Source organism: Diplodia seriata, assembly GCF_021436955.1.
Source record: "Diplodia seriata strain FDS-637 chromosome Unknown scaffold_5, whole genome shotgun sequence".
Taxonomy (NCBI): Eukaryota; Fungi; Ascomycota; class Dothideomycetes; order Botryosphaeriales; family Botryosphaeriaceae; genus Diplodia; species Diplodia seriata.
The window spans coordinates 14,729-32,761 of NW_027117312.1; the positions used below are offsets into that span (position 1 = coordinate 14,729).

An 18,033-nucleotide genomic window follows, 5' to 3' on the forward strand; every position below is an offset into this window, starting at 1 on the left:
GAACCGTCTCGTTCAGCCTATGTCTTCGAGACGACTCCAATAAACTTATCTCTAATTGGACCCAATCAAAAACCCGTAAAGCACTACAACAAGCTTCTTCTCTCTTTGCTTGTGTTAGTCGCATTCGGTATCTCTTTGCTGGCAGTAGGCTTATCCTAAAAGCATATGTAAGTCAAAGCTAGGGAGGAGTAGAAACACTGCCGTAACTGACCAACGCAGGAACACGGGAAGCCTTTTTCCTTGTATACGCCAGAGACTACCTATGTGCACGTGTCCTCAGACCTTCATATCAAAGAGCTCATTTCAGCGCCGCAAGATGCCCTTTCACTGCATGCTCTGTCGAAAGAGGCGCGCTCATCTTCACCCACCTCTCGCCACTGACACTAACTCGTAATTCAGATGCTACAGCCGAAGTACACCATGGCTGGTCTATTAGTCGAGGACGGAATGAGTGCCAATGGCATCGTACATTCTCGAGTTCTTAGGGTGATGCTAAAAGCCCATCTTGACGGGATGCACTGCTCACTTCATAAGGTCGCCTCGAGAGTGATTGAGAGGGAGCTTTCCGACGTTGCAACCCGAAGAGATGAATGGAGCGAGGCGCCTCTATTCGAGCTTACCAAGAGCATCATCGCCGAGGCGAACGCGCTGGTGTTCTTCGGCGATGAACTTTCCAACGACGCTGCATTCGTGAAAGCAGCAGCACAATATCCAGAAGAGCTTTTCCTTTCGGCCGAGATACTCCGGCTCAGCCCGTCCTGGGCAGTGCCACTCATTGCACGAGCTCTGAAGCTCAGGCACCGCGCCTGCCGGGACATGGCGGACCGGCTCACGCCTATTGTGAAGGAGCGCTGGTCTAACGCGTGCAATGAGATGGACAAGCTGGAAAAGCAACCCTCAGACTGCATAGACTTCTTCATTGACGCCAGCAGAGGAAAGAAGGGTTGGACCGTAGAGAAGATCGTCCAAGTCCTGCTCGGAGTTTGGTTCGCTTCTGTTCACCAGCCCGCCCTTGCTCTGGCCTACGCGCTGGATGATCTGTGCCGACATCCCGAGTATGTCGGCCTTTTGCGGCACGACCTCGAAAGCACTCCCTCGACCGCTCCGGCGCTTCAACATGTCCCGCTCTTGGACAGCTTTCTCAAAGAGTCGGCTCGTCTACATCCTTCGGAAGCCATCTCAGTGCGGCGTCAGGCGATCAAACATTTCACATTTTCAGATGGGCTACAGGTGAACGTCGGCGAAGTCATTTGCCTCCCTCTAAATGCAATGTTGCAGGACCCTGTCCGTTATCCGGACCCTCAGACGTTCGATGGTTTTCGGTTCGTCCGGAAAACTGTTGGAACCAACCACGAGCAACGCTTTTGCAACAGCAGTAACAACTATCCCATCTGGGGTCTTGGGAGCCATGCATGGTATGCTTTCACGATCCAGCTTCTACTGCCATCGTTTGTGTGCTGATCATCGTAGCCCTGGACGGCATTACGCAGGACGCATCTTAAAGATCAGTCTAGCCCATTTGCTTCAGAACTATGATTTCCAGTTTACTCACGGCGAGTCGAGGTATTTCAATTGGCGTTCGTCAACCATACCCTACTCTTCTACAACGATGCTATTTCGAAGGAGAGCTTGAACTTCCTCATACAACAGTCATTCATCCACAATGATTCCTTTATTCTTGTAGCAATGTTCTTACTATCCAGACAATGACACGGCCTAACCAAATGCGTAGTCCCGTCAACATACTATATTAAACTACCTATGAGTGATGCGTTATCTATTGGAGGGCCAATTGTTGTGGTCACCCGCTGCGGGGGTTGGATAAAGAAGTGTCGCCACGCATATTGTCAATCAACAAAATTCCAGCCCCCATCGCGTCACGGCTTGCACCCCGGCGCCCAGCATACTCACTATTGAATGATTGTCGGACCATCTTTCCAGTTTGGTTTTGACCCACACATGGCCCGGCTCGAGGTCCGTTTCCACTAGCGCCGGACATCTGCAAGCACGCACTTGTCTCTGCATGCATGGCATGCGACGGGCTGAATAATCCCAGCTGCTGCCCATTCTAGAATTCTGCTTTGGAGGAACCTTTTAAGGCAAACCGACATATTCAGAAACAAACAAAGAAACAGCTGAAGTGTACTGCCACGGATCCTCCAGTACACTCTACTTTATTTCTTCCTTGGAACTACAGTCACGATGTTGAATGTGCAGTGGGACAGCTGGACATGTGCAGTTGCAGGTGCTGGCGTATCATACCTGCTATGGAGACTGTGGACATTCACCATCCAACCCGGCCTTCATCCGGAACGAGCCAAGCCGCTGCCCTACGTGATTCCATGTAAGCAAAGAAACACTGCAAGGAGAAGCCGCCATTGACGCCAACAACACCACAGTCTTCGGTCACGCCTTTTCCTATTTCGCCGACGGCGACGGCCTCATCTCCCGCGGAAGGCAAGTCAAGTCCTCAACCCCGTGTCCCGTCCACCTCGCAGTCGCCAACTGAAGACACACACACAGACGGCGCCTCGGCGGAAGCCGCTCGCCCTTCGCCATGACCATGTTCGGGTCGACAATCTACGTCGTCTGCGGCGCCGCGGACATGGCGACGGTGTGGAAGCGGACCTCGGAGCTGACGTTCGACGCGTACGTGCGCGACCTGATGGCGCAGATCGGCATGTCGGCCGAGGGGATGCGGCGGCTGCTGCACTACCAAGAAGCGGGCGGCAGCGGGCAGCAGGAGGCCACGCCGATGGTGGCGAACCCGTCGAAGAAGCCGTTCGTGGAGCTCACGGGGGCCATCTTCAAGCACCAGCTGCAGCCGGGCGGGGCGGAGTTCGACAGGCTGCAGGACCGCGTTCTCGGGTGGTTGCACGGCGCGATGAGCCAGGACGGCGTAGCATCAGCCGCCAGGGCCGGGGGCAGCAAAGGCCGGGGGAGGGGCGACGGCGACGGCGACGGCTTGATCGCCGTGTCGCTGCTCGACTGGATCCGGGGCGCCATGGTGGAGGGCGTCACGCGGGCGTTTTTCGGCGACGCGCTGCTGGACTGCATCGACGGCGGGCTGCTGGACGACTTCGCCCGCTTCGATGACCAGAGCTGGAAGCTCGTGTACCGGCTGCCGCGGCCGTGGTCGACGCCCATGCTGGCGGCGCAGGAGCGGGTCAAGACGGCGCTGGCCCGGTACTTCGAGCTGCCGCGCGCGCGGCGGGCGGACGCGGCGTGGATGGTGCTCGCCATGGAGGCCGAGATGGGGGCGGCGGGCGTGGACGGCCGGGACGTTGCCGCCAGTCTTTTCCTGACGTTCTGGGTGTGAGTAGTTGGCTGTGGTTGCCGTGGTCCTGGCCCGGATGCTGACTGAGAAACGCCAGGATCAACGGAAACGCGTGGAAGCTTGCGTTCTGGATGCTGGCCCACCTTCTGTTCGACGCCGGCCTGCTCGATTCCGTGCGGGCCGAGGTACGAAGCGCGCTCGCGGACTCGACGGCATCCAGCCGTTCGCTGTGCGAGAAGCTGGCCAGCGAATGCCCGGTCCTGACGTCCGTGTACCACGAAGCGCTGCGGCTATCGACGTCGTCGATCGCGGTCCGCAACGTCGAGCAGGCTACGATCGTGGGCGGCAAGGTGCTGCAGCGCGGGTCGCGGCTGATCATCCCGCTGCGGCAGATACTCACCGACGAGGACGTCTTCGGGGCGCGGGCGCAGTCGTTCGACGGGCTGCGGTTCCTGCGGCAGCCGCAGCTGCTGAAGAGCCCGAGCTATCGCCCGTTTGGCGGTGGGGTGACATACTGCCCCGGCAGGTTCCTTGCGAAGAACGAGGTACTGACGTGCGTTGCGCTGGCCATTGGGCGCTTCGACATGCGCGTCGCCGAGGGAGATGCTGCGAGGATTCCCGAGGTAGAGGGCAAGGTGCCGTGTATTGGCATCATGAAGCCTGTGGATGGCCAGGATGTCATGGTGGAGCTCCGTCCGGCCAACCAATGAGATGGTGCGCTGGGCTGCAGGACGGGCGGGCAAGACATGTATGAGGGTTCGATGAAATACTTGATATGGTTCTGCTCAGCGGCAGCATGTAGATGCAGATTCGTCGTCAGCACCACCGGCGGGTAGGGGATCGGTGGGGCATGGGGGCCAGAACAGTCTGATCCCCGCAGGCCGGGGGCGGAGCATAGCACGTACTCGGCAGGTGTGCGTGGGGCTGCTGTGTAAATGCTAGCCGTCCGGTTGCCTACAGCAGACTTTTTTTGGCGCCGGCTTCGTATCCAACGGGACTGCTCGCCGATATCCCAGCGCCCTGGACGTACCTCCGCATCATTTCCTAGTCCGGCATATCGCGAGTGTGCGTACTGATACATCTCCTGATGGCTGCATTGGGGCTGCATTGGGGTCGAAGTTACTATTTCCGCGAAGGCAAACGGCAGTGGTCTGCTGCGAAGATGCAGTGCCCACCAGGGATACCGCAGATGGAGGAGAAAGTGGTGTCAATAAATCATTTCTTTGACCATCGAGTAAAGCAATGGCCTCGCACACCGGTTCCCAGACATGGCCATGCGGAGCTGGCAACACAAAATAGACTTGGTGTGAGGCGCTTCCCCGCTTGGACTGGAGAGACGCTGACCTGTGTCGGTGCAGCAGGCCGACATGCCATGGCCGATTGGCACGCCTCCAGAGCTCGCCCACGCCAGGCTGAAAAGCGCAGCCATCTCAGGCAGGTTGCAGCCCCCGAAAGGAGATTCCTGCTGATGCCCGGGTAGCCGTAATCAGCTTCGTCCTCTGCCTCGCAGTCCGGTATGCCTTGAACACGCATCGCCGTGCCCGAGAGTTCCCCGCCGCCTTTGCCCACCTGCTCTTGTCGCTCGACCTTGCCATAGAATCGCCGCTGATACTGGCATTCCATCCCTCCACCATTGCCTCGGCCAGAAATCCCTTCAGGCTGGCCGACACTCCTGGAATCTTGCAGATTGGGCTGCAGGTATATGTGTGCTGGATCACCGAGGGGATACTCGAGAAGTGGATGATGCAGCTGCCGGTCACCTTCCCCGGCGAAGACCCGGCGTTCACACTGCTGCGGGACTTTGTCCGGCCACGCGCGACCATGATCATTGCCGTCGCATTGCTGGGGGTAACGTCGCCGCTTTCTGATGTTGCTGGACGCTTCCACGCAGTGGCCATGACTGTTTGGATCTTGGTCCAGCAGCTTGGACGGTTTGCCGATGCAGAAGGGTCCGTGTAGAAGATGAGATCTCAAATCATGTCCTTGACGTCCGCTCATGTCTCAACGGTTGTCTCTGCGCCGTGCTGGTTGCTTGTCCGAGCGATTGGTCCCTGGTGGACTCTGCGGTAGACCCTATTGAATGGTCAGCATTGCAGAACCTAGCATGTAGTAGAGATATCAATGTACCATGACTTCGAACAGCTTGGTTAGCTTTTCAGTCTGCTCCGATGTGTCGGCGCTCGCGGGAGTGATGGGAGAAGCAAGGCTGGTGGTCTCCGGGTCGGATGTCAGCGTGGACGCGGCGAGAGAGGACTGTCGCTCGAGCCGACTGCTGCTCGCACCCGAGTCGGTGTAGAGAGAGGGTGCGCTGCTGCTGCCACTGCTCGATGCGACAACAGACTGGGCGTGGCCGGAGCGAGAGCTTTCGCCTCGATTGCGGCTGAAGGAAAGGCGGCTGGAAGGCACCTGCTCCACGAGCGGCGTCCGGAAATTCCTCTTGTACACCCACGAGGTGAAAAGCGAGTCCTCAAAGTCAAAGGGCACGTAGCGGATATCTTGGCTGGCCTCTGTCGATGTTGTTGTGGTCGAAGTGATGGAACCCGCGCGGATCGAGGGCACGATGCTGTATGCGCTCGCGTCCGAGTCGTCAAAAACACGGGCCTTGGCTGTGAGGAGATGCTTCTGCTCGACTGGGCGGGGCCTGCTTCGGTCAGCATCGTGTGTCCCACTTCCGAGACTGTGCCAACGTACAGATGGATGACCTGGAGCAGCAGAGTCAGGGCGGCGACCTGGCCGCGGATGCGGAACTGATGTTCCTTCAGCGCCTCCTCCTTCCACAGCACCTTGGTCCGTTGCAGGAACCCGCTCTTGACTGGCACTTCCAGCGCCGCGCCCACGTCTTCCTGCAGCGCTGCAAGCACGACCTCGCCTGCATACAGCGATCTCTGGATGCGCTCGAGGACGGTCCTGTTGGCGGGTTGGCCGGCCAGCTCCGTCTCGACCCAATCGTGGATCTGCTCCCAGGCCAGCTGCACCGTGCTGCACTCCTCGATGAGCGACAGGATGGACAGTTCGGCAGCACGGAAACGCTCGATGATGTTGTACAAGGAGTGGATCACCGAGCCGCATCGAACGCCGATGTTGACCGTCGCACTAGCAATGCTGAGGATGGAGACGGGGTCCATGGATCGAAGTGCGCAAAGGGTCTCGGTAAACGATTGTTGTCTTGGGCGAGAGGGCCTTGCTACCTTATTATAGCACGCGGCGCTAATGACGAGTGCATAGCCCTGTGCCGTCGGCTATATTGTACGCGAATGCTGCCCCCAGGCATGCCGCGTGGATTATTTAAGGTTTGATTCCCACGCCAACGAGTTCGATGGTATCCTGTAAGGTGAGTTAATTGACTTGTTTTCCAACGGTCGGAGCCGACGCTACACCTCTACCTGCTTACTGATCAGCTGGGCGGTATTTTCTCACCCGCTTTTCTTCTCCAAAATGCGATCTCCAATCCTCGGTAGATACATATGGCCTATCGGATGTCAGATTAAGCAGACCCACCTTCGGCTACCTTACTCAGCCACAACCACGACCTCGGATCCACTTGCTGTCTCCCACAGCGACTGCAACACCATTCCGGGAAAGGGGAGTAACATCCATACCCACGCCGCCATTCTCATCGCATTGTGTTGTTCAGTCCGAGCTGCCATATCGAATCGCAACATCCTCTGTCAGTTACAAGACAAGTATGCACGCATTAACCCCGAGCGCGGACGGGAAACGAAGGCATGAACAGGGGCGGGGGAGGCACAGAAGCAGAGTGCGGCAAAGCGGAGTGCGGCGCAGCAGATAAACAACAGCCTCCCCTTTCACCTCCGAACCACCCTCGCCGAGTTCCAACATCCAGTCCGCCTCACCCTCCTCGACCTCGATGCCCGCACACACCAGCTTCGGATCCGTCCTCATCACCGGCGGCTGCGGCTTCTACGGGCGCCACCTGATCCGGCGCATCCTAGACCGCGAGCCCGCCTGCTCCATTGCCGTGATGGACGTCGACATCACGCGGCAGCCCCTCTTCCCGTGCGTCTCCTACCACGCCTGCGACATATCCGACGGGTCCCGCGTGCGCGCCGTATTCTCGCAGCTCCAGCCGGCGCCCCGGGTCGTTTTCCATCTGGCATGCCCACCCAGCACCGTTCCCAACGACGCGCGCTTCCGTCGGGTCAACGTCTCCGGCACGCGGCACGTGCTGGAATGCTCTCGGCTCGTCGGTGTCAAAGCTCTCGTCTACACGTCGTCGTCGGGGGTGGTGCACGACGGGGCGAGCGACCTGGTCGAGGCGGACGAGTCGATGCCCGTTCTCAAACCACCGCGGCAGAAACACATCTACACCGTTTCCAAAGCCATCGCGGAGGAGGACGTGCTCGCCGCCAACCGCAAAGACGGAATGCTGACGGTTTCGCTCAGGCCGTGCACCACGTTCGGGCCCGACGACCCCGGGTTCCTGGAGAGGATTGTCGAGGTCGCCAAGGCGGGCAAAGCGCGCTTCCGGATGGGCGAGGGCAACGCGTGGGATTTCGTGTACGTGGAGAACGTGGTGCACGCGTGCCTTCTCGCCGCGGACCGGCTCCTGCTTGCCTCGGATGGGGGGGCGCCTCTGCCGGCGGACCGCGGGCGCGTCGAGGGCGAGGCCTTCCACATCACTAACGGCGAGCGTGTGGCTTTCTGGGACTTCAACCTGGCCGTGGCCGCGGCTGCCGGCAGGCCGGTGGACGCCAAGGATATCGTCATGGTCCCGCGCATCGTGGCTCTCGTGGTCTGCTTCTTGGCCGAGTGGGGCGTGTGGCTGTTCTCGCTCGGCCGCAGGCGGTCCCTCATGCTCCGCGAGGGCGTGGTTTACGCGTACATAACGCGCACGCTCAACATCGACAAGGCGGTCCGGGTTCTTGGATATCGGCCGGTTGTCTCGTTGCAGGATGGGATCAAGGAAAGCGTGGCCTGGTACATGAGGGATGGCAAGAAAGTCGAGTGAGTACAGGTGGAATCCAGATCTGACGCCCTTGTAACTTTCCGCGTCCCGCAGTCTTTCTTTTGTAAACTGTCCAAGTAGTACGTTCTATCATTCCATCATTAGCACAAAGTCACAGTGAAGTAGAATGCAGATTGTACTGTTCTCTCGTATTACAATGGGTATTGAGCGGAGACGTGAACACACTGCAACCATGCACTATCGACTCGACAGACTCGCGTAGAATTCCTTCACCTTCGGATGCGCCGTCACCCTCTTGGGATCGAAGTTCAGCACCTGCAGTCCATCCATACTCTTCGCACGCGACAAGGCGACATAGGCCTGGCCGCGCTCGAACACGCGGTTCAGGTCCACCTTGACGAGCTCCAACGTCTGGCCCTGAGACTTGTGGATGCTGAGGGCCCAGGCGAGGATGAGGGGGACCTGGGTGCGGGTCGCCAGCGTCTCGACCTCCCAGCCCGTGTCTGACCACGGCTCCGGCACCCACCGCTCGACGGACCACTCGGCGGGCTCGCACAGCTCGGTCTTCGTGTCGCCATTGGAAAGCTGGAACCGGACGACGGGGTAAAGCCGGCCATGCACCGTGTCACGGCCTCCGAGGCCCCATGTGCCGTTGGAGAAAGTGAATTGGTTCGCGAAGCCCACGACGCGGCCCAGCGAGCCGTTCACAAGCGTCTTGTCTATGTTCTTGATGAGCATGACTTGGGCCGTTTCCTTGATTTCCAGAATCTCGGGTGCTATGCAGTCGGCCAAGAGCCTTTTGCGCGTGTCTGCATCTGTAACTGTCCCGCCGTCGTTGGCGTGGTACGTGTTGACATGGTCCTTGATGTTTCGCATCCGCCTCGTGTTTGCTGCGTCTGCCTCACGGCGAAGAGGGAAGAGCTCGGCGGGTTCTGGGGCGTTGTCGCCGGATGATATCAGCGGCCGACTCAAGCTTTTGAAGGTGTCGATGGTGGATGGCGAAAGGCGGCCCTCGCGGATCTCGTTCAGCATGCCGGCGAATACGGGATCGCTCTGTCTGTAGATCTGAGTCAAGCCGATGGTGTGCGGTACGGCCGTCTTCCATGCCTCGGCCTCGAAACAGAAGCGTGGGGTGCCGTCATCTGACCCCTGCAGCACGGGCGGCAGCTGGAAGAAGTCACCGGTGATGACGAGCTGGATGCCTCCGAACGGCAGGTCTTTCTTGCGCACGGCGCGCGCAATGGTGTCGAGCTTGTCAAAGAGGGTACTGTCAATCATGGAGATCTCGTCAATGATGAGGACTTCGACCTTCTTCCAGCGCTTGAGTTTGAATTTCTTGTCCTTTTGGATGTCCGAGATGAGCATTTCAGTCGGTGCCTTGCCAAGACCGATGCCAGCAAAGCGATGAAGCGTTGTGCCGCCGATGTTGAATGCTGCAAGGCCGGTGGAGGCCGTGACAGCAATGCGGCTGCTGCTGTCCTCGAGGTGCTGTGTGGTCAGGCCTTCAATGATCCTCCTCAGGAGCAATGACTTGCCGGTGCCTGCAGGGCCGGTGAAGAAGACGCTTTTCCCGTGGTTCACCACTAGATGGAGCACCCGCCGCTGCTCTTCGCTCAGCCCATCTTCCAAGCCCAAGATCTTGGCCTGGCGTCGGTATTTTTCCGCGGGCTCGATTTTTGGCTTACGTGGTCTACCTTTGCGCCGGCTGGATTTCTTTGCCAAATTGCTTGCGGTGGAGAGCTGCCGCAGAGAGCGATGAGCTGTCAAGCGGCTGAGCGTGGGCGAATCTGCTGCCAAGGGCCATGGGGAATGCCGACCTGCAGCATTGCGGGACGATGAATCGGGAAGAGGACGGGGTCCGGGTGGGGACGGCGGCGTGGATGCGGCTACGTCAGAGAACAGACGCGTCGCCGGACGCGCCGTAACTGCGCCGATGCTGAGGGATGCGCATAGAGCACCGAGGGAGGCGACGGCGCCTCTCTTACGCGGTACGTAGAGGAGACCAAAGGGTTCCGGCCTCATCCGGTACAGTGTTGCTGCTGATGTCGTGACAGCGATGGCGTGGTCCGATCGCTGGAAATAAAATATGGAATGGACGCGTCCGACGAGCCCGGGTTTGTTCCTGTGCGTCCGATAAGCTTATCGCCGCGTTAGCCGAGAATTAGCCCTTTGGTGGGCAGAATCGGAGAGTTGAACGCTAGTCCCAATCGAGCATGCAGGCTGTCCGCCCCAATACGGCATCCGCCTTCATCGGACGCCCTGTGTAGCCTCCGCCGCTCGCTGAGTCCGAGATCTACCCCGCATAAGACACGGAGATGGACGTTCCGATTTCAGTCTTTAGCTGCCCACATGAAACGACACGTCGGGCCGGTCCCCTCTGATCTGGAGCAAACTTTTTCGTCGATTTACTTATATTAATAGCCTAAAACCGAGCATGATAGTAGACACCTTTAGCCGTATAATGGCCAGAGTTTTGTAAGTTATAAATCAGGCAGTCCCCCGTCGCTGCAACCTGCTCCAGCTCTCCCGCTCCCCAGCATCTTGCACTACCAGAAACACCCGATACAATGAAGGTTCCAACGACTACCTCCAGCATGGTGTCGACCGCAGTCGTTGTGCTGCTCGCCTCGGTGGCAGACGCAGCGACATGCTCTCTTCCGTCGTCGTACCAATGGTCATCGACTGAAGCGCTGGCGGAGCCACAGAATGGTTGGGCGGCGCTCAAAGACTTCACCAGTGTCGTCTACCAAGACCAGCATCTCGTGTACGCTTCGGACAGCGGCTCGGCCGGCTACGGATCCATGAGCTTCGGTCTCTTCTCCGACTGGTCCGACATGGCCACAGCGAGCCAGACGGCCATGAGCTCCAGCGCCGTCGCGCCCACGCTCTTCTACTTCGAGCCCAAGGATGTCTGGATCCTCGCCCACCAATGGGGCCCGACCACATTCTCGTACCGGACGTCCAGCGACCCCACCGACGCGAACGGGTGGTCGTCGGCACAGCCGCTCTTCTCCGGCACCATCTCCGACTCCAGCACGGGCGCCATCGACCAGACGGTCATCGGCGACGGCGAGAACATGTACCTCTTCTTCGCCGGCGACAATGGCAACATCTACCGGGCCAGCATGCCCATCGGCAGCTTCCCGGGCGACTTCGGCACGGCATCGACGGTCGTCATGAGCGACACGGCGGCGAACCTGTTCGAAGCAGTGCAAGTCTACACGCTGCAAGACCATGAAGCGTACTTGATGATCGTCGAGGCGCAGGGCGCCAACGGACGGTACTTCCGCTCTTTCACGTCCACCAGCCTGGATGGGGAGTGGACCGCGCAGGCGGCGACCGAGAGCAACCCGTTCGCGGGCAAGGCCAACAGCGGCGCCGGCTGGACCAACGACATCTCCCACGGCGACCTGGTCCGCAGCAACCCCGATCAGACCTTCACCGTTGACCCGTGCAACCTGCAGCTGCTCTACCAGGGACGCGACCCCAACGACAGCTCCGACTACGACTTGTTGCCTTACCGCCCCGGTGTGCTCACTCTGCAAAACTCCGGTTCAGAGTAGGGTTGAAGTCGCTGTATAAATCGTTTGGACAGGTTGGATTGGCCATGAGTCAAAGAAGTTTTTCTTGTAACTTGGATGCCGTTGCGGATTGACTTCTCTCTTTTCTGGTGTCACGATGGATTTTTCGTGGTAAAGATGGAATCACCGGACATCCTTTGGGTGGAGGCAGTCAATTTCAGCTTGTATTTCCAAGTCCCCAGCAACACGTCAAGCAAGAATCGCTCCACGATATGCTGGTAATATAGGTAGGTCTCTGGTACGAAATACTGTTGGACTGCGGCGCCGGGTAACTGCGGCGTGCGGGGGTTCTGATTGGCTGGTTGGGCAAAGGAACATCATCGTCGAGGTACCTTTCTCTGTTCAACGGCGGGGAGCGTTGTCGCATATAAAATGGTAGCATTTCACAAGAGAGTGTGCTGGTTTAAAAGCGAGCGTGTCTCGGGGATCTTGGCGAACGATCAAATCGCAACGGCGTCGAGGATATTACGAGGAGCCCCATGCCCGCGACAGCCCGGCCAAAGACTTCGCTTTCCGCTCACAACGCATATCCTGCACTCTTCTTCTAGCCGTGGCCGAGCAGCTTGTTCGTCAGGTTGTCCGCCTGCTCGCCACACACAAACTCCCCCCGCCGTACCCACTCCTCGACCTACGGTCGCAAAGGCGGGCATCACTGAAAGCAGGTTAGGCTGATAAATAAATAGGCTGTGCGCTATTAACTCTGAGAGGTCGCGTTCGTGAAAGGTGCTAAGTTAGATGGGTGGTGTAAGAACGCGCGGCATGCATGTCATCAAGATGGTGCTTCAATCGACTAACCTAGATAGGCCTTATCTCAAGTCGCGATGCAGGTGGTGTGCCGATCGGATAGTCTGATTGGTAGCTATAACAGCGGGAGTTGCCGAGTGTGTGAGTGCGAGTAAGCTCCTTCCTTTTCTCGATGCTGACAGAGCGACCATTTACCACATCAGCGACTAGGCAAAGCTGCCTCATTTCCTATGATTGGCAGCAGTATGTAAGAGCCGCATCGCTCGGTATTTCCTTCCCTATTAGATTTCTCATTCGTTTACCTATAAAGCAATCGAATACGGGCTGTAAACTATTACAGCCTCGACAGCAGCACCTCGAAGCAGGAGCTCTATGCCATGCAGTATGGAAACGAGAAGCTATACCACGTTTCGCGTACGTGGGTTTCCTACCAAAATCACTCCGGATGATGCCAAGACCCATATCAAGTTTGCTCTCGCCATGGACGGTACGTCCGATATCAAGCTCGAATCGTATGCACATAATCTGGATCAACAGACCGAGATGGTCGCGACCGTAAATTTCACAGAAATTCCAAAACGCCTTTCAAATCACCCTCTAGCCGTCGAGTGGACCTTCGAGGCTCTCGGGAGAGTGACTCTGTACTTCGATACCCATTTCATCGGCCACACCACGCTTCACTGCCCCAGAGAAGATGAGTGGGAATTTGAGTGGGTTACGGGAGACAGCCTGAACCTCTACACTAAGTTGGCTAATGTTTAAGCAGCTTGATGGCAGTGTGCGGGCTTGGCGGGCACGCCTTTAGCTCCTTCAAGAAGAGAGACAGCTCATACATGTGGTTGCGTGACGGCCTACCAAGGAGTTTTCCCGGATGCCGAGCCATAATCTATGGTTACGACTCCAAGTTGCAGGGGAGTAGATCCGTTCAGAGTCTGCTAGACATCGGTCAGACTCTGTGCAACACAATCAGACAAACGCGACCACGGCCGGAGAAGCCATTGATACTACTCGGCCACAGCCTTGGTGGACTTGTCATCAAAGAGGCCATCAATCGCATGCGAGAGAGCAATATGTCTGAAGACCGGCTTAATTTCTACGCGATCCGAGGGGTTATCTTTTTCGGAGTGCCCAACCAGGGAATGGACATCAGATCCCTCCTACCCATGGTTGGAAACCAGCCGAACGTGGACTTTCTTTCTACCCTGGGCGAACTGGATCCTCTCTTGCGCAGACTTGCGAATGACTTCTCCTCCGTCGTAGAGGATTTAGACATCGCTGTCTTAACCTTCTACGAGACGCAGATGTCTCCGACAGCGGAGAAGAACGTAAGCAAATCCTTGATACACCAAAAAATATTTTAATTTAAGGCTCTGTAGGAGCACGGGACCTGGTCCATGTGCGGACCCAAAACGGTCTTGGTAAACCAATGGTCGGCAACACATGGGCGCCCCGATGGAGGTCGAAACCAACTCAGCTATCCGATTGATCGCAACCACAGTGACCTGGTCAAGTTTGCACACAGCCACGAGGTGGCCTATAGAAGCGTTTGCGAGTTTCTACGCAATGTCTCTGCAGGTGAGCATAGTATTGTAACTAAGACAAGCAACGGCTCCTTAAACTTCTACAGTGAAACCACCCCATGTCAACTCGCACACCGATCGAAGAGACACCAATGGCACTTCCAACAGTCTTTACGCCCCAAGAACCATCGCCAAAGGACTTCACAACAAGATAAGAGACAAAGTAGAGGTGGACGGCTCGTGCGACTGGCTACTACGTACGACGGAGTTTCAAGCCTGTGTCAACAATAAGAGTCGGAGCACCCTTCTCTAGATATATGGAAAGCGTAGGTGTCTACAAGCTATAGTATGTTGTCAATTGCTTACCAGGTCACAGTCGGATGTGGAAAGTCCACGCTGATGTGTGTTTCTTGTTCTCAAGTTTCTTCTCCTTTCGACATGAGAACTAATGTTAACCGCAACATGGGTCCAGGTCGCGCGTGATCGATCACTTCACCGGGTTACGGCAAAACGGCCCCCTTCATGTGATGTACTTCTACATCGAATCCTCGACAGACGAGGAGAATCCTTGGAAGACTGTGCTTTTGACCTTCTGCGATCAGATCAGCGCAGGCGTCAACAGGCCATTCCAAAGTCACATTGACAGACATGACTCTCGCGATCATGTTCGGAACGATTTGTTGCGTATGTTGACTGAAGTTCCGCGTCCCATCTACATCGTCGTCGATGCGCTTGATCAGCTTCGCGCTAGTGGGCGGGTCGAAGTGATCGATGGCTTGCGTGATCTTGCCAAGAAAATTTCCAACAGCCAGCGCATTTTAATCGTCGTCAGTTCTCGTACCTGCGGTTCTTTGAAGGATTTCGAAGTCGATATGGCGGTCAAGATCGAAGTGAATCCTCAGGATACCGCCGAGGATATCAAGAAGTACTTGGCGCACAAAATGAAATCGAATCTCCTGCGAGATTGCAGCATGAGAGATTCAAAAAGAAAGGAGCTGGGGAACAAAATTCTTGAATCCTTGAGGGATCGTGCCGACGGCATGTAAGTCGGCATTTTTGCATTCGGCATTTTCTGTAAACCGCAAGCTCGTGATTTCAGGTTTCTCTGGGTGAGCCTCCAATCCAGCAATATCTGCGACATGGGGAAAATCAGTCTAGTAGAGGCTGCGATACAGCCTGAAAATCTGGTTCTCCCACACGACCTCAACGAGACCTACAGTCGCTATGCACGAGAATTCGAGTCCTCGGATGAGCTTGACTCCAGACCAGTCGCCCTGAGGACCATTGCCCTGTTGGCGCACGGGACTGGATCTTTACCCCTGGATGTCGTGCTGGCGGCCTTTTCATTGGAAATCCAAAGCGACAAAGCAACCTCGCGCTTTCAAAAAGACATGGAAGCGAGCCCCGGCGTGATCGTCAAAGATTGCAAGCACATGGTTGATATCGACGAGGAGCTTGGAGTTGTCCGCTTCGTTCACCATTCTGTGTACGAGTTCTTCAAAACCTACAAGGAGCTGGAGCGGCAGACTCTCATCGCCGAGCTCAGCCTTACTTACCTTGGCTCGCCCTATTTTCCGACTTGGTCGTCTCGCTGGTCTGAGCGAGCCTTTTTGCACGAGCTTATGCACGACAATCCGTTTCTTGTCTTTGCTTCTCGCAACTGGGCTGACAGTGTGAAGAAGAGCCCCAAAAAGAGCTACGAACACCTCATGAGACTCCTTGCCCAGGTGTGCTGCGTCGGCAAACATAAGGCCGGGGATATGGCGGCGAAGGGCACCGAGGAAGAGAGGATTGTGCTGTCGTTCCAGGTCTATCTGCTTGCAATCAACGAAGATCCTATACCTGGTGTTCATCAGGAGCACGTTCTCAGCTACTTTCGCCTCATCAACTGCTTGAAAGACTTCCACAAGAAGGGCGCACTCGATCTGCACAAGCGTGATGGCGACGGACTAGCAGCCATACATTGGGTCATCAGAAGTACAGCCGAAAAGAACACCAGGGCTGGCAATACCGCAAGCCAGCTCGGAACGGGCTGCACAAGGAGTGAAACCTGCAAGATGGTAGCGACGCTGATCGACTGCGGAGCCGAGGTCGAAGCCGCAGATGCGAAAGGACGTACGCCTCTCTACTACGCTGCCTGGTTTGGCAAGCTCGATGTCGTCCAGCTGCTCCTCGACATGAAGGCCAAGGTCGACGCAGCAAGCGAAGAATTCGGGACAGCCTTACAAGCAGCCTCATTCCGTGACCACGGCTCATCATATCCGCACCATGCCAAAGTTACCGAGGCGCTTCTAAAGGCCGGAGCAAGCGTCAATAGTCTGAGCAAACGTGGTACACCGCTACATGCTATCGCATGGGTCGGATGTGTCGACTGCGCTGAGAGGATGTTTGAGAGGAGACGGTTCCATAGTAGGCCAAAAAAGAACGTCTGCGAAGGGGACTTTGGCACCGCAATACACGCAGCAGTGTTTCACGGCCACTACAACATGGTGGATTTGCTGCTCAAAAAGGGATTTGATCCCAACATGATAGACGAGGGGCTGGGGAGTACCTTGGGAGCAGCTGTGGCTGGATACGGGGTCGATACGGAGCACACGGGAGCCTTTGTGGACATTTGTCGATTGCTGATCACGGTAGGGGTCAAGTTCATTGCCGACCGTGGCGAGTACGAGACTGCTCTCAATGTTGCAGCTTCCTTGGGCCACCGAGACTTCGTTAAGCTTCTCCTGGATAATCCCACCGGTCCCTCTGCCAAAGAACCGATTAGAACGGCCTACCGATCTGCGTGTGTTCTGGGGCGTGAGACAGTCAAGGCTCTGTTCGAAGAAAGATTTCGGGACATTGATTCTGGAGAAGGCATCAAACACTTCCCCGAAGAATCCCAGCACGGACTAATCACAGACGTCTACGATACACCAGCTCGCATTTGGCTCACGCTTTTTCGGATCACACTTGGAACACACAACATCAAGAGCATTGAGCAGAGGATGAAGCTTGCCGAGTCAGGCTTCCGCCAATTCATCGAACACGATCAACTCAGGGCCATTGAAAGGTTTGCAAGGGCTGGGGAGTATCTCTTCCAGATCTCGATGTCTCTGGCCGCCGAGGAGGATGGGGCCAGCAGAGCAGGCGCCTGTCACCGTTCCACATTCCCGAATTTGGTAGTGCTGTGGAAAGTGCTGTTGCGTTCCTTCCGCTCCAGCCGGCCAGCACATGATGCTAAGGAGCCCAGGCCTGTCGGACAGCTTTCATCGGATCAGACTGGAGACTTGAGAACAGTCCTAGACCTTTTCACACAATTTGCTGTGCGCATCTTGGAGTCAGCCTTCTCGAAGAAGAACAGGACAGCCGTTGGCATTCTTGCCCGACCTTGGACGAGAGCCCTGTACCTCTTCACGCTCCAAGGAGAGTGGGGCAATAACATGCTGGAGGCTCTTCTCAAAAGCCGTGTAGCTCAGGTCAAGCAGCATCTGCTGAACCAGTCGTCCGATACCGGTAGTGGCTTCGAAGCCGCGGAGAAGCTGACTGATGTCGGGATGGAGTTGCTCATTACAGCGCTGGGCCAGGGTCAGACACACAGGCCGCTGGCCAGTGTCATAGTAAAGGTTTGGGTCGATTTTCTCGAGGATGTTGAGCAGCTCGGAGAACGATACCATGGTGGCATTCAGAAGCTGGTCTAAAAGTTTACTACGAGGTTCCAGGATTCAGTAAACGGGTCCGATATACAGAGCATCAGATTCGTCGCAGGTGCAGCCGTGGAAATGATCAAAGAGACGGCTTTGCGGAACCGCGAGTATCTAATGAACATGCTAGCTTCGGTGTTGGTGGAGATGTGGACAGTGGCCATCGACAAAGGGATACAGGAGCGATTCACCCAGATGATTCAAGAGAGGAGGATGGAGTTCCGGGACAGTTTCATGAGCAAGAGACATGAAGAGGCTCTGGCTATGGTGGCTGTGCTCAAAACACTGATCCGCACCGCTT

General features: G+C 56.6%; 6 protein-coding genes across 6 annotated transcripts; 5 read left to right on the top strand and 1 right to left on the bottom strand.

Moving 5' to 3' along the window:
• Window positions 1-420: 420 nt before the first annotated feature.
• SLS55_005022 (uncharacterized protein) lies at window positions 421-1,461 on the top strand (the record flags this gene model as incomplete). The annotated part of the gene is made up of 2 exons (XM_066776473.1): window positions 421-427; window positions 500-1,461. The coding sequence occupies 2 exons, from the start codon at window positions 421-423 to the stop codon at window positions 1,459-1,461; spliced, it is 969 nt and encodes a 322-aa protein (XP_066632315.1).
• Window positions 1,462-2,557: 1,096 nt separating this feature from the next.
• Window positions 2,558-3,987, top strand: SLS55_005023 (uncharacterized protein; the record flags this gene model as incomplete). Its single annotated transcript, XM_066776474.1, has 2 exons — window positions 2,558-3,315; window positions 3,375-3,987. The coding sequence occupies 2 exons, from the start codon at window positions 2,558-2,560 to the stop codon at window positions 3,985-3,987; spliced, it is 1,371 nt and encodes a 456-aa protein (XP_066632316.1).
• Window positions 3,988-5,395: 1,408 nt separating this feature from the next.
• SLS55_005024 (uncharacterized protein) lies at window positions 5,396-6,402 on the bottom strand (the record flags this gene model as incomplete). Its single annotated transcript, XM_066776475.1, has 2 exons — window positions 5,396-5,918; window positions 5,969-6,402. 2 exons carry the CDS (start codon window positions 6,400-6,402, stop codon window positions 5,396-5,398), a joined length of 957 nt encoding a protein of 318 aa, XP_066632317.1.
• Window positions 6,403-7,145: 743 nt separating this feature from the next.
• On the top strand, window positions 7,146-8,246 carry SLS55_005025 (uncharacterized protein; the record flags this gene model as incomplete). Its single annotated transcript, XM_066776476.1, has 1 exon — window positions 7,146-8,246. One exon carries the CDS (start codon window positions 7,146-7,148, stop codon window positions 8,244-8,246), a length of 1,101 nt encoding a protein of 366 aa, XP_066632318.1.
• Window positions 8,247-10,771: 2,525 nt separating this feature from the next.
• Window positions 10,772-11,767, top strand: AXHA1 (putative alpha-L-arabinofuranosidase axhA-1; the record flags this gene model as incomplete). The annotated part of the gene is made up of 1 exon (XM_066776477.1): window positions 10,772-11,767. One exon carries the CDS (start codon window positions 10,772-10,774, stop codon window positions 11,765-11,767), a length of 996 nt encoding a protein of 331 aa, XP_066632319.1.
• Window positions 11,768-14,921: 3,154 nt separating this feature from the next.
• Window positions 14,922-17,729, top strand: SLS55_005027 (uncharacterized protein; the record flags this gene model as incomplete). Its single annotated transcript, XM_066776478.1, has 2 exons — window positions 14,922-14,927; window positions 15,225-17,729. The coding sequence occupies 2 exons, from the start codon at window positions 14,922-14,924 to the stop codon at window positions 17,727-17,729; spliced, it is 2,511 nt and encodes an 836-aa protein (XP_066632320.1).
• Between the last annotated feature and the right edge of the window lie 304 nt (window positions 17,730-18,033).